Genomic DNA, 15,692 nt, shown 5'->3' with positions numbered 1-15,692 from the left:
TTACATTTTAGTAATTTAGCGATTTACAGTTAGTGCATTCATCTTAAGATAGCTAGGTGGGACAACCACATATCACAAGCATAGAAAGTAAACGTTTCCTCAATAACACAACTATTAGTAGAGTCAGAGCTAGAAGGTGGGGGTGGGGGGGGTCAATGCACGTGCTGGTTTATTAGGTACTCCAGAACAGCCTGAATTCTTTCGGCATTCTACAAGGTGTCAGAAACGTTCCACAGGTCCATGCTGACGTGATGGCATCACACAGCTGCTGCAGATTGGATGGCGGTACATTCATGCTGTGAACAGCCCATTCCACTTTGCATCACTTATTTGTTGAACGCGGAACGGGGGAGAGCTCTGTTTGTTTTTTTTGAAAGTTTGTTGTTTTAAGTGTTCTGTTGATCAAGTATGGTTATTAGCTAGCTACCTTTAAAGTCTGGATCCCGTGATGCGGTTGGCATCAGTTGCTGGGACCGCTGTTATCTGTCCAAGGATCCTGCTGACCAAGGGTCTGAGGAGCTGCTTGGCGTAGCAGCTAGCTTGGCTGCATATCAAGCTAGCAGGGTTTTCTTGAGGGCTTGAACGCAGCCCGCGATGTGGTTAGCCAATGTGGTTGGGACTCCGGATTGTCCCGGGCTTGTGGCTGTCTAGATCCCTGCTGTTTGTTGCTGTTTCCATCTTCCCTGCAACGTGCTCTGTCTGGAACTGCGAGGAGTAACAGCATGGCCTACGTTGCTACCATGACAAAGACCAAAGCCGGAGGGAGTACCGTTCAGGACAGTGGTGTCTCCCTATAACAGGTGAAGGATTTTTAATATAAAAAATGGTTCTACAAGCAGTTGTTACAACAGCGAGAAAATAGCTTCAAGTGTTCTGTCCAATTACTGGTGGAGTCAACTAATAAAGGAATGGATGACCTGACCAGAGAGGTCCAGGACCTGAAGAACAGTTTGCAATTCTCCCACGGTCAGCTCAATGAGTTGAAACATGAGAATGGCAAGATGACAGCAATCTGTAAGTCATTGAGAGAGGACATCAGTTCTGCATGTGAATCTATGATATAAATTATGGAGAAATCGGATTATTTCGAGGCACAGTCAAAAAGGAACAGCATTGTTGTGGACAGAATTGCAGAGCCTCCACATGGACGAAGTCTGAGGACAAGGTGAGGGAAATTATCTCGGAGAAACTGAAGAGGTTGAGCGCGCCCTCAGGACTGGAAAACCCACCACCGGCCTAGGTGACAGGCCCAGGCTGAGAGTGGTCAAGTTCCTGAGGTTCAAGGACAAGGTAACGGAACGTACATCTTCCTCAATGACGACTATCCGGAAGCTGTTCTCCAAAAGAGGAAAGAACTAAGCCATGAAAGCTTCCAGAGCGCTTGGGGACATTGCTTACATCTGCTATGACAGCCCCATTGTCCACCCTCCCACCCAAAAGCCTGGAAGGGATGAGAGAGCCAAGCCTATGGGTTTGTAGTTTCAACCCCAAAACACACATACACACGCACACTTACAACTGATTAATGGACTGCTGAATTTTTGTTTTTTCACTTGCTTTGTTTGCTCTTTTCCATATTACGTCAACCTCTGAGAAGTTACCCAGGAAAGGGCTATAAATAGCCCATAGTAATATATGTAGCCTTAGAAATAAGGTTCATGAAATCGATAACTTGCTAACATCAGATAACACTAGTACATTAGAAATTTCTGAGACTCATTTAGATAATCCCTTTGATGATAAAGCAGTAGCAATACAAGGATATAACATCTATAGAAACGACAGTAATGGTTATGTTGGAGGTGTTGCTGTATATATTCAGAGCCATATCCCTTTAATGCTTAGAGAAGATCTTATGTCAAGCATTATTACATTGTTGTGGTTGCAGGTTCACCCGCCTCATCTAAAGCCTATTATTTTGGGGTGTTGCCATAGGCCACCAAATGCTAACAGTCAGTATTTAAATAATGTGTGTGAAATGCTTCATAGTATATGTGATGTAAACAGAGAGGTCTACTTTCTGGCTGTCCGCTGAAGAGGAATCTTCTCACTGTAAGCGGTGCCTGTAATCTGGATCAGGTTATTAATCAACCTACAGTTAAAGTCGGAAGTTTACATACACCTTAGCCAAATACATTTAAACTCAGTTTATCACAATTCCTGACATTTAATCCTAGTAAAAATCCCATTTTAGGTCAGTAAGGATCACCACTTTATTTTTTGTCACAACTTTGGAAGTATGCTTGGGGTCATTGTTCATTTGGAAGACCCATTTGCAACCAAGCTTTAACTTCCTGACTGATGTCTTGAGATGTTGCTTCAATATATCTACATAATCTTCCTCCCTCATGATGCCATCTATTTTGTGAAGTGCACCAGTCCCTCCTGCAGAAAAGCACCCCCACAACATGGTGCTGCACCCCCACAACACGTGCTTCACGTTGGAATGGTGTTCTTCGGCTTGCAAGCCTCCCCCTTTTCCTCCAAAGATAACGATGGTCACTATGGCCAAACAGTTCTATTTTTGTTTCATCAGACCAGAGGACATTTCTCCAAAAAGTACAATCTTTGTCCCCATGTGCAGATGAATGTGGTACCTTCAGGCGTTTGGAAAATGCTCACAAGGATGAACCATACTTGTGGAGGTCTACAATTTTTTGTCTGAGGTCTTGGCTGATTTCTTTTGATTTTCCCATGATGTCAAGCAAAGAGGCACAGCATTTGAAGGTAGGCCTTGAAATACATCCACAGGTACACCTCAAATTGACTCAAATGATGTCAATTAGCATATCAGAAGCTTCTAAGGCCATGACATAATTTTCTGGAATTTTCCAAGCAGTTTAAAGGCACAGTCAACTTAATGGAATTGTGATGCAGTCCACCCTCCCACCCATAAGTGGAATAATCTGTCTGTGAACAATTGTTGGAAAAATTACTTGTGTTATGCAGAAAGTAGATGTCCTAACCAACTTGCAAAAACTATAGTTTGTTAGCAAGAAATTTGTGGAGTGGTTGAAAAATGAGTTTTAATGACTCCAACCTAAGTGTATGTAAACTGTATGTAAACTTCCGACTTCAACTGTACCAGGTTGTTTACAAACACTACAGGAACAAGATCATCCTTCTGTACTGATCACATTTTTACTAATACTGTAGAACTTTGTAGTAAAACTGTATCCATACCTATTGGATACAGTAATCACAATATAGTGGCTATATCCAGGAAAGCCAAAGTTCACAAAAATATTTTTCTGTGACTCTTATGTGGATGATGTTCAAAATATTTGTTGGTCTGATGCTACTAATAAGTAGCATCTAGACACTGCACTTGATGAATTTATGATATTGCTTCTTTCAATTATTGATAAACATGCACCTGTTAAGAGACTGTTAGAACTGTTAAGGCTCCATGGATTGATGAGGAATGGAACAACTGCACATCTGACTGGCTGACTTACTGCTAATTGAGAAATTATGTGACAACAAAAAGAAAAAGAAACTGTATTATGAAGCCAACATCAATGATGTAAAGAATGAGGGAAAAACAACCTTGGAGTACTTTAAATGAAATTATGGACAGAAAGACAAATTCAACTCCATCGTTCATAGAATCAGATGGCTTATTTTAATCATTACTTAATTTGCAAAGTGTCCAAAATTAGGCAGGAAACGTCAACAACGAATAGTGAGCGATCGTATTAATGCATAAAAGCAACTAATAATTGAAGAAAAGTATTATAAGTCTGAATTTTGTAAAGTTAGTGTGGGAGAGGTGGAAAAATTGATATCGATCAATAATGACGAACCTGGCATTGACAACTTAGATGGAAAGCTACTGAGGATGGAAGCTGACTCTATAGCCACTTCTATCTGTCATATCTTTAATCTGAGCCTAGAGGAAAGTGTTTGTCCTCAGGCCTGGAGGAAAGCCAAAGTCATTCCGCTACCCAAAGCGGCCTTTACTGATTTTAACAGCAGACCTATTCGCTTGCTAACAGCTCTTAGCAAACTGTTGGAAAAAATGTGTTTAACCAAATACAATGCTATTTCTCTGTAAACAAATTAACAACAGACTTTCAGCATGCTTATAGAGAAGGGCACTCAACATGTACTGCACTGACACAAATGACTGATGATTGGTTGAAAGAAATTGATAATAAGAGGATTGTGGGAGCTGTACTGTTAGATTTCAGTGCAGCCTTAGATATTATTGACCATAACCTGTTGTTGAGAAAAATTACACTACCGGTCAAAAGTTTTAGAACACCTACTCATTCAAGGGTTTTTCTTTTATTTTTACTATTTTCTACATTGTAGAATAATAGTGAAGACATCAAAACTATGAACTAACACATATGGAATCATGTAGTAACCAAAAGAGTGTTAAACAAATCAAAATATATGTTATAATTTAGATTCTTCAAATAGCCACCCTTTTTCTTGATGACAGCTTTGCACACTCTTGGCATTCTCTCAACCAGTTTCATGAGGTAGTCACCTGGGATGCATTTCAATTAACAGGTGTGCCTTCTTAATCTGTAGGAGCGATCCATTTTTGTGAAAGGGGATGTGTACCTAATAAACTGTACGGTGAGTGTATATTGTTATTCTGTCTCTCACTGTTCAAATAAACCTACCATTAAAATTATAGACTGATTATCTCTTTGTCAGTGGGCAAACGTACAAAATCAGCAGGGGATCAAATACTTTTTTCCCCTCACTGTATAAATGTTTGCCAAAAAAATAAATAAACTACAACAGAAATGCGTATTCAGACCCTTTGCTATGAGACTTGAAATTGAGCCAAGGTTTCAGCCTGTTTCCATTGATCATCCTGGAGATGTTTCTGCAACTTGATTGGAGTCCACCTGTGGTAAATTCAATTGATCGGACATGATTAGGAAAGGCTATATACCTGTCTATATAAGGTCACACAGTTGACAGTGCATATCAGAGCAAAAACCAAGCCATAAGGTTGAAGGAATTGTATGTAGAGCTCCAAGACAGGATTGTGTCAAGGCACAGATCTGAGGAAGGTTACCACATTTTTTTTGCAACATTAAAGGTCCCCAAGAACACAGGTATATAGGATTGAGGCTGAATGGGCAAGAGAAAAGATTTAAGTGCCTTTGAACAGGGTATGGTAGTAGGTGCCAGGCACACCGGTATGTGTCAAGAACTGCAACGCTGTTGGGTTTTTCAGCCCACTTGACACAGCAGTGTTCCAACAGTTGTCTCAAGTTGGCTGGTTGGCTGGTGCTCGCTAAAAATCATTCTTTAACCTGTCTCTTCTCCTTCATCTATACTGATTGGAGTGGATTTTATAAGTGACTTCAATGGAGTCAATATAGGCCAGCATCTCTGTGGAATGCTTTTGACACCTTGTAAAGTCCATGCCTCGATGGAATTGAGGCTGTTCTGATTGAGGGTGTGTGTGTGCTTTCCTAGACCTCGACTAAGCAGGCAGCTCCCGGCCCTACTCACACTGCAGTGGGTGGTTCGGAGACACTTCATCCATAATAACAGCTCTCATCAGTGTGTGTTGCATTTCTGCGATGCTCACTAGTATGCCAGAAGTGCATGTTTTCTGAGTCACAGATTTCTCAAGGTGCCATTCACTGTGTTCTCATTACTCAAAGCTTTTCAATGAAAACAAAGCATCATTCTGCTTTGTACAGCAAAAAGGTCACATGCTTGTTGAGTTTCCATTGTATTGATGTTGCTACTCGAGGTTCCAAAGATATCAGAGAGGATTTGATGATTTGCTGAAATGTTTGACTTGATCTTCTTAAATCATCCCTTCGTTTTTATCCCCCCGAGCCTCTTGCTCGTCTTCCCGTCTTCCCATTTGACCTACCCAGCATGCATTACCCCTTATCCATTAATTGGGCTTGTTGTCGATTGATGGAAATATCTCAAACAGCTATCAAACTGGACCTAGATAAAGATATGAACTTCTTCAAAAAATACTGTCTCTCACCCTAAGAATTTAAATTGTGCCAAAAGGGGAAAAGAAAATCTAAAGAAAACCTAATGTTCAGTTGAAGCACATCAAACTTTTAATTAAATGACTTTTGTGTCACATATGGCCAGCACTCTCCTTTAGGGACTTGTAGACATTTCACAAAATATTTTACCGATTGATCATTTAAAACTTTAGGGCAGGTGGTTATTTATGAAATGGTTGAAATCCTTTTTTCTTAAGGTTAGAAATTGTATTTTTTTTTCCACAGAAGCCTATATAATCTTGTTTTTCTCTCCCCTTCCCCAACTTGGGGCAGCAGTTAGCCTAGTGGTTAGAGCATTGGGTCAGTAACCAAAAGGTTGCTAGATGAAATTCCCAACTGACAAGGTAAAAATCTGTTGTTCTGCCCCTGAAAAAGGCAGTCACTGTTCCTAGGCCGTCATTGTAAATACAAATTTGTTCTTAACTGACTTGCCTAGTTAAATAAACTAAAAACGTCCTCTCTCATTCCCCAACTTCAGTGTTGGCCTGGAGAAGATAGCAGCTCAGCGGAGACAGACAGCCTAAACGGCATGGGGAAATCCTGATACCGCAGTCATTCACAAACCAGTTTATTTCTCACCCAATACACAATTGTACTTATTAAACCCTCTCCTCTCAAAATCATTACAGGAAAACAGAACCCGGAAGTCAGACAAAGAACCGACCTTGTTAATCTTACTATTCCATTAGAATGTTACATCATACGGCGAGAGGAATCAATATCCGTTGGGTTTGTGCGAAACAGGGTACCATTTTGATTTGAAAGGTTGTCATGGAAACCGCTTCGCCAAATCCTGCGGCAGTGGTTGGATGGGAAGGTGAGGTGAGGGGAAACGTCTAATTGCCCTGTGCTTTGACCCTAATAACAGTCGGTCACAATTCGTGTCAATGGGACCTTCGGCGTCGTTATATTGTACAGTAGGAAATGGAGCAGGACACGACTCAATCTAGGAGTCATTCTCGCTTCATTGTCACCCACGGAGCGTTCTATTCAGCAGAGAGGACAAAATGTAACCTTGGTCATTACAAATTGTTTGGTTGTTACCTTAGTCTATTCAGAGCCAATCTGGATGTAGATACAATAGCAATTTACGAGTGAGGTTGGTGTTCTCTATTCTCATCATGTTTCCTCATCTCACGGTTTACGCAAGGAATGGCTGACTCAGATTTGATTAAAATGACGGTGCATGAGCCATTTGTCAATCTGATGTCAAGAGATAAAAGTTTTCATTGTTCCCTTGGGAGTGTAACATATAAATAAACCCACTGAAAAACACAGTTTAGCTCCAAATTGACAAGAATATCACAAGTGAGGGAGATAGATTACATCTGCATGTAAGAATACAATCTTTCAATATTCATCTATAAACCCAGTAGTATTCTAGATTTGTCATATATGGGTGATTCCAAGGCAGCAGGAGCGGAAAATATTTTGGGTATCAGATTGTTTTGCCAATTTTCACATAAAAATTTAATTGGGAGGAAGGATGTTTGAAAAGCTTTATAGATTTGTATGACATATCAATTTTGAGAAAATCATGATGAAAGTGGACATTTTAGACCCTTTTTAGATATAGTACATGCCTCCTGTAAGACCCTCTGATCTTTGAACTGTACATGAAACAGACAACATCTTGGTGTCAAGACTCCTTATAGTGTGCTCTAAAATATGGAGTATGTCTTGATTCTTAAATACAATTTTCCACATTCATTTATTAAACATTAACCCTTTACACTTGTGTGAATTGGTCTTTATGGGTAGGGATACATTGAAATGTTTCTTACAGAAGAAATATGGAAAGCATATGCATGCCCATGGTAGCAATCAAAAGGCAAAGGTTTGGAGATTACAGGAATGAATGTTATTTTTACTGTGCTTTTCGCCACATTTGTTGATTACTAAATCTGAAAATACTCTGGATAAATTCAGTAACATGCTAAGAATATTCATGGTAAATTTGGGGTAGATGTAACATAAGACAATAAAATGACAAGGGTTTGAGTGAGAGGTCTAACTGGAGTCTCCAAGTGGACACACACCTCTCCAAAGTGTACACAGTTTCTATGTCATTTCAATGCAATTTTATGACTCAAAGAAGAGTCTTCAACTGTAAGGTGCTATTTTAAGTTCTCTTAGCTGTGCTATTGAGGAACTAGAGCAAGTGCACTTTAAGTTGTTTTCTTTTGAAAACAGCCCTGTATCCCCACTTTTACATGATGTTTACACATTCCAAAAATGGTCCATTGTAAATCGCAATCAGCGGGTGGACATCATTTGAAAGCATGTTCTATTGCCAACATGGCTAGCGAAGTTACAAAATATGATCTTACAGTGTTAGGCAATTCAGAGAAGCAGATCGTAATTTTGGTGCGCATAGAATAGTCACGACTTGTGCATTCAGATGTGTGTTCCTGCCAAATTTCTCACAATACAACAAACATAGGCTCATTCTGTTCAGAGTATGACGCTGTGTCATATTATAACTTTACATCAAACATAGTGATCATAAACGTTGACACTGTACTGTATATGACATGAGTTTTATGATATGGACATGTGAAGTGCACATTTGGACTAATGGATGTTTGGCTTGCTTGTATGACATCAAAGCAGTATTTATTGTAATCCTTAACGTCTCATCTTTCAAAATACATAGAGTCTTCTTTATTTACAGCATTTCCCTCACTCAGACAACAAATAATGTGCAAAAGTTGCCCAATTAGCAGGAGGGAGGGAGGCATCTTGTCGCAAGCGGTGTTCAAGTTCAGAACAGCTGTCAGTCAAAACCAATACTGTGCTGTGAAGCGGTTGTTTTAAGACATACTGTTTGTAAAAACACAGTGAATGGGAAAATGGATTCAAAGGGAACTCGCAATCCTAAAGAAGGGCTGTGATTTGTTATTAATTTATTCAACATGATTATTATTTTTTTTGTCTAATAAACAATGTCTAATATTTTAGACATCGTTCGTAAAAATATACTGTTCAAACATGTCAGAGTGGGCTCTCTGGTACTTTTAATGATATGACCCATTTTATATAGAAATTGACATTACAGGTCATTAAAACTTCTTCTGGATCTGTGTCCCGTCCACGGGACGGTTGAGCTAACGTAGGCTAATGTGATTAGCACGACGTTGTATGTAACAAGAACATTTCCCAAGACATAGACATATCTGATATTGGAAGAAAGCTTAAATTCTTGTTAATCTAACTGCACTGTCCAATTTACAGTAGCTATCACAGTGAAAGAATACCATGCTATTGTTTGAGGAGAGTGCACAATTTTGATCATGAAAAGTTATTAAAAAACAAATTAGGCACATTCGGGCAGTCCTGATACAAAATTTTGAACAGAAATGCATTGGTTTTTTCTTTGTATTATCTTTTACCAGATCTATTGTGTTATGTTCTACATTCCTTTCACATTTGAAAATGTTAACCTCTTAGAGGTTAATGTGAACATGTGTATTTCAGAATCTAGACATATTCGATATGTTAGAGCAACAATAAGGAGGATAATGACACCAAGATGGTGTCTGTATCATGTACGGTTCACAGATCATAGGGTCTTACAGGAGGTATGTACAGGTCTAAAAAAAGGCCTACAATTGCCAATTTCATCATGATTTTCAAAAAAATACAGTAGTTTGTGATGGGCCTCGGGGGACCCCTACAAGCTAATGAGCAGTCATTCTGACTGCAACATTCTAACAGTATTATCAATACATTTCAGATACGCTACAAAAATAATAATTTGGTTGTGTTTATGAAGGCCTTGGGTAACAGAATACGATTTGTATTTTATTTTAAATAACACAATAGCATTTTCATTCGTTTATGTTACTGTAGGCTACATGTAAAAACAAAAAACAAAACAATTCAAGGGTTCAATCAATTTTATTTGTGGAGTGTCTTTGTTAGAATTATGAAACCGAATGCATCTGTTTGGAACACGGTAACAGCTCCTTTTTAAAACAACAAACAATACAAATAAATACCCCAACCACCAAGACGCACGGTCAAGACACATGTTCAAATGATGAAAACATCAGTAGCATAAAAAACATTATAAGCGCCAAGTGTTCTTGATAAATAGTGAAATTCAGCACTAAAGCAATAATGGCATTATGATGAATATACAGTGGGTATAGAAAGTCACCACCCTCTTTCAAAATGTGCACCATTTGTTGCCTAACAGCCTGAAATGAAAACACATAAAATTATACTTTTTCCGGCATCATTTACACACAGCCCGCCCTGTTCTTCATTCACAATTGGTGATTACATAATAAGGCTTCTGTCGCTCATCAACCTCATCAGACCCCTTGACTTTTTCCACATTTTGATACGTTACAGGCTTATTCTAATGGATAAAAAAATTATCCTAAGCAATATACACAATCTACCCAATCTACACAATCTGTGCCAAGCTTGTAGCCTCATTCCCAAGAGGACTCAAGGCTGTAATCGCTGCCAAAGGTGCTTCAACAAAGTATTGAGTAAAGGATCTGAATACTTATGTAAATGTGATATTTCAGTTTTTTTATTTTTTATAAATTAGCAAAAAATTATAAAAACCTGTTTTTGCTTTGTCATTGTGTGTGTAGATTGATGAGGGGAAAAAAACAATTTAATACATTTCTGAATAAAGCTGTAATGTAACAAAATGTGGAAAAACTCAAGGGGTCTGAAGGCACTGTATGTGTGAAATTAGTTTCGATATAGTTCATGTTCACGTTCGAGGCAATTATCTGGGAAATTATTAGCTGTACACTGCACTTTCAACTGTCGGAAGAATGAGCGGAGCAAGCCCTACTGTCGGGAGAATGAGCGGAGCAAGCCCTACTGTCGGGAGAATGAGCGGAGCAAGCCCTACTGTCGGGAGAAGGGGGGGGCATCAGGGGAAAACCATTAGAAAAATGACATGCACTCCTGAAACTGGTTATAACTCTGGTTCTGTTTGTGAAATTAAGATTCTAACACTGACAGTGTGTTATAGAGACTTATTTAGGAAAAGTCAAGGACTTAAAAAATGGCAGAGTAATAAAAAAAATTGACCAGTCATAATAACTGCTTTAGCCGTTCTAGTGTTAAGTTCCTATTTGAGAATAGGAATGAATGAGACCGCCAAAGACCAACCAGAGTGAAATATGATTACAATGTGGAACGTCATAGGACTGAATGAGACCGCCAAAGACCAACCAGAGTGAAATATGATTACAATGTGGAACGTCATAGGACTGAATGAGACCGCCAAAGACCAACCAGAGTGAAATATGATTACAATGTGGAACGTCATAGGAATGAATGAGACCACCAAAGACCAACCAGAGTGAAATATGATTACAATGTGGAACGTCATAGGAATGAATGAGACCACCAAAGACCAACCAGAGTGAAATATGATTACAGTGTGGAACGTCATAGGACTGAATGAGACCACCAAAGACCAACCAGAGTGAAATATGATTACAGTGTGGAACGTCATAGGACTGAATGAGACCACCAAAGACCAACCAGAGTGAAATATGATTACAGTGTGAATGAAATAGGAATGAATGAGACCGCCAAAGCAACATCACAGAGCTGATTAATAAGAGGCTTACAGAAGGGATTTGGATATCAATATCAACCTATTGCTTAAACTGACATTAATTGACTTCCATTTAATTTATCTCCCACCCCTGTATTTCAAAACAATTGTGACTATTGTGCGTTGGGGACTTGATGATGCATCCTTTGTCAAATCCTGCCACACAACAGGATGTTGAAAATTATTGGGTGAGGGGAGAAAGCATTTAGTAACCGTTTATTGTTTGAGGCTAAATCACAGGAAATACTAAGGTGTCAGGTTTCGGGGTCAAAAAATGACAGTCGCTGCAACTGCAATACAAGAAGCTTTAATTTCTCAGGACTCCAAGATTGCTACTTTCTCTCACCCTGGCAGCGTAATTGATTTGATATGGGCCATGGCCAATGTAATCTTCCTTTAATTACGACCTGCTACTGGCAGAGAAAGAGCGTGAACACTGACTGACTGGCTGCTCTCCACCTCTTCTCTCGTTTGCTTTCTCCTGCTTTCCTTTGAATTTCTCTTCCTCTCCTTTCATTTCTCCTTTCACCTCTCCTTTCACTTCCCCTTCTCCCTCTTCCTGGTCTCTCAAATCCTAATTTCCTCTCTTTCTCTCCTCTTTCCACCTCTCCTCTCTGATTTAGTCCCAGCACCATGAGGATGAGAAAAGAGCGCTGAGTCGAGAGATCATCGTCCTCAACAATCACCTCATGGAGGCCAAGATCACCATTGAAAAGCTCAGAGAGGACAATGTGAGTATATAGCCAGCCATTGCGCAAAATTAGTTTTTGAAGTGATTCACTGAAAAAACTACACACCCAATTAGACCAATGCCTGGTGATGGCCTTGCCACCCGTGCCAACTCTAACATGAACATAAAAATCTCATTGTACATTTTCATCATCACAACTTCTTCATTCTTTAAAGTGCTAGAGTAAGATGTACAGTAGTGACCCTCAAATCGATAGGGGCCTGATCAGAAAAACGAGCACAATTTCTTTTCTGGGCGGATGGATTTGTTCGGTAATTGATAGTGTGTTTGTTCCTTTGATTGTGTTCTCCCTAAGCGGAGGCTTGCCTTGTGAGACCCTCAACTTTAAATGGAAGTCAACTTTTGGGATTGTCACAAGAGACATGAGGGGGAAGAACAGATATAGACTAGTAATCAATTTGTAATATCATTTTTGGGGACATTGTTTTTTGTTTGTCAAGCATTGGTGTGTACGCGAATGCCACATGCTGAAATTACTGTTTGGTCCCATTCTACTCTGATGTACAAATACCATGCAATTACATGGAATTTACATTTATTTGTATATAACTGCAAAGTAATTATTGTAGTAACCTATTTGAAATAGATTTAAGTCAGTTACTCCCATTATAATTAATACTGTTCTTAAGTCTGCATGGCACCCCAACCTATGATTCAACAACAGTGTCTATCTTTCCCATGCCAGGACCTGTACAGAAAGGACTGTAACCTGGCAGCACAGCTCCTACAGTGCTCCAAGTCACACCACAGAGCCCACAAGCTATCTGAGGTGATTTCTGATCTGCTCTACACTCACTGACCGCTAACAAACAGCCCTGTCTCAAATGATCTTCTGTCAGGCTCTTGATGGCCACTTTATTCCCCCCTTGTTGATTTGGCCATACAACTGAGCACAACAGAGGACAAACTGTCTCCAACAACATCTAGTCCACACAAAGGGGAAGTAGGAAGTGAAGCATGAGCAAAAATCCTCATAAATTCTCTTAGAAATGCCTCACAAACATGGGACGATTTTTTCAACGTAATGTCATGCATATATGGGCCAAGTAGCTATGCAACTACAGCATGAAATTGAAGGAGTTATTGAAATACAGTAAGATACCAGGGACCACAGCGGTTGTTATCGATTGACTCATTCAGCTGTCCATAATCACACTCATATTTTCATACTGAAATAACAGGGATTGGTTTTTGAAAGCACGTCCCTCCGAGTCAACTGAGACGCAGTACTAGTGAAGAATGTCAATGACCATTTCCAGAGAATTGACGAATCCGTGTGAAAAAAACCCAAAAACAAACGGTGAATATAGCTGAGTGCGATCAAAGGGATGCTGCATGATTCTCATTGGGACTTAACTCTGCTAATTACCAGCCAGATAAATTGATCGGTTTGCAGATGAGCCCCCTCAGGAAAGCTGCTGAACACGGCATGTTGGAGGCGCGTGTTAACCCTGCAGTCTCACCTGTTTCCCCACTCAATTCTCAATGGGGTAGGCAGGCTGCTAAAAATACCTGCTCAACATCGGAAGTTTACATACACTTACGTTGGAGTCATTAAAACTCGTTTTTCAACCAATCCACAAATTTCTTGTTAACAAACCATAGTTTTGGCAAGTCGGTTAGGACATCTACTTTGTACATAACACAAGTCATTTTTCCAACAATTGTTTATAGACAGATTATTTCACTTATAATTCACTGTATCACAATTCCAGTGGGTCGGAAGTTTACATACACTAAGTTGACTGTGTCTTTAAACTGCTTGGAAAATTCCAGAAAATTATGTCATGGCTTTAGAAGCTTCTGATAGGCTAATTGACATCATTTGAGTCAATTGGTGGTCTACCTGTGGATGTATTTCAAGGCCTACCTTCAAACAGTGCCTTTTTACTTGACATCATGGGAAAATCAAAAGAAATCAGCCAAGACCTCAGGAAAAAAATTGGAGAACTCCACAAGTATGGTTGATCCTTGGGGGCAATTTCCAAACACCTGAAGGTACCACGTTCATCTGTACAAATGATAGTACGCAAGTATAAACACCATGGGACCACGCAGCCGTCATACCGCTCAGGAAGGAGACGCGTTCTGTCTCCTAGAGATGAACGTACCTTGGTGCAAAAAGTGCAAATCAATCCCAGAACAACAGCGACGAGTCCTATATCGACATAACCTGAAAGGCCGCTCAGCAAGGAAGAAGCCACTGCTTCAAAACCACCACAAAAAAACAGACTACGGTTTGCAACTGCACATGGGGACAAAGATTGTACTTTTTGGAGAAATGTCCTCTGGTCTGATGAAACAAAAATAGAACTGTTTGGCCATAATGACCATCGTTATGTTTGGAGGAAAAAAGGGGAGGCTTGCAAGCCGAAGAACACCATCCCAACCATGAAGCACTTGGGTGGCAGCATCATGTTGTGGGGTGCTTTGCTGCAGGAGGACTGATGTACTTCACAAAATAGATGGCATCATGAGGCAGGAAAAGTATGTGTATATATTGAAGCAACATCTCAAGACATCAGTCAGGAAGTTAAAGCTTGGTCGCAAATGGGTCTTCCAAATGGACAATGACCCCAAGCATACTTCCAAAGTTTTGGCAAAATGGCTTAAGGACAACAAAGTCAAGGTATTGGAGTGGCCATCACAAAGCCCTGACCTCAATCCTATAGAAAATGTGTGGGCAAAACTGAAAGAATGTGTGCGAGCAAGGAGGCCTACAAACCTGACTCAGTTACAGATTCACCCAACTTATTGTGGGAAGCTTGTGGAAGGCTACCCAAAATGTTTGACCCAAGTTAAACAATTTAAAGGCAATGCTACCAAGTACTAATTGAGTGTATGTAAACTTCTGACCCACAGAGAATGTGATGAAAGAAATAAAAGCTGAAATAAATCATTCTCTATACTATTATTCTGACGTTTCCCATTCTTAAAATAAAGTGGTGATCCTAACTGACCTAAGACAGGGAATTTTTACTTGGATTAAATGTCAGGAATTGTGAAAAACTGCGTTTAAATGTATTTGGCAAAGGTGTACGTAAACTTCTGACTTCAACTGTTGCTCCGTACTTCAAACAATAATGTTTTTTTTCTGCCGAGTGTCTATTGTCAAGCAAAAAGCAACTTTGGGTACTTCATCTTTTTCTCTCTTTTTTTTTTACCTGTAGCTCTGTGTTTGATAGTGAAGGGAAGAAAGGGAAGGGAAAGCGACAGGAGACACAGACAGCAGGGGAGAGGAGACACAGGGAGCAGGGGAGAGGAGACACAGAGAGCAGGGGAGAGGAGACACAGGGAGCAGGGGAGAGGAGACACAGGGAGCAGGGGAGAGGAGACA

The 15,692-nt window shown here is 39.9% G+C and overlaps 1 protein-coding gene across 1 annotated transcript in view; it reads left to right on the top strand.

Annotated features, from left to right (window-relative positions):
• The window catches only part of LOC115172159 (brain-enriched guanylate kinase-associated protein-like), a 39,640-nt gene that overhangs the window by 18,030 nt on the left and 5,918 nt on the right, over positions 1-15,692 (top strand). Inside the window, exons 4-5 of the mRNA XM_029729319.1 lie at positions 12,228-12,335; positions 13,041-13,124. Of these exons, the coding sequence (XP_029585179.1) occupies positions 12,228-12,335; positions 13,041-13,124 (192 nt within the window). The remainder of the gene's footprint in view (positions 1-12,227; positions 12,336-13,040; positions 13,125-15,692) is intronic.

The sequence above is a fragment of the Salmo trutta genome, chromosome 33 (genome assembly GCF_901001165.1).
Source record: "Salmo trutta chromosome 33, fSalTru1.1, whole genome shotgun sequence".
Lineage (NCBI taxonomy): Eukaryota > Metazoa > Chordata > Actinopteri > Salmoniformes > Salmonidae > Salmo > Salmo trutta.
Note: the sequence above shows the minus strand (reverse complement) of the source record. Positions and strands in the feature narration are given on the sequence as shown.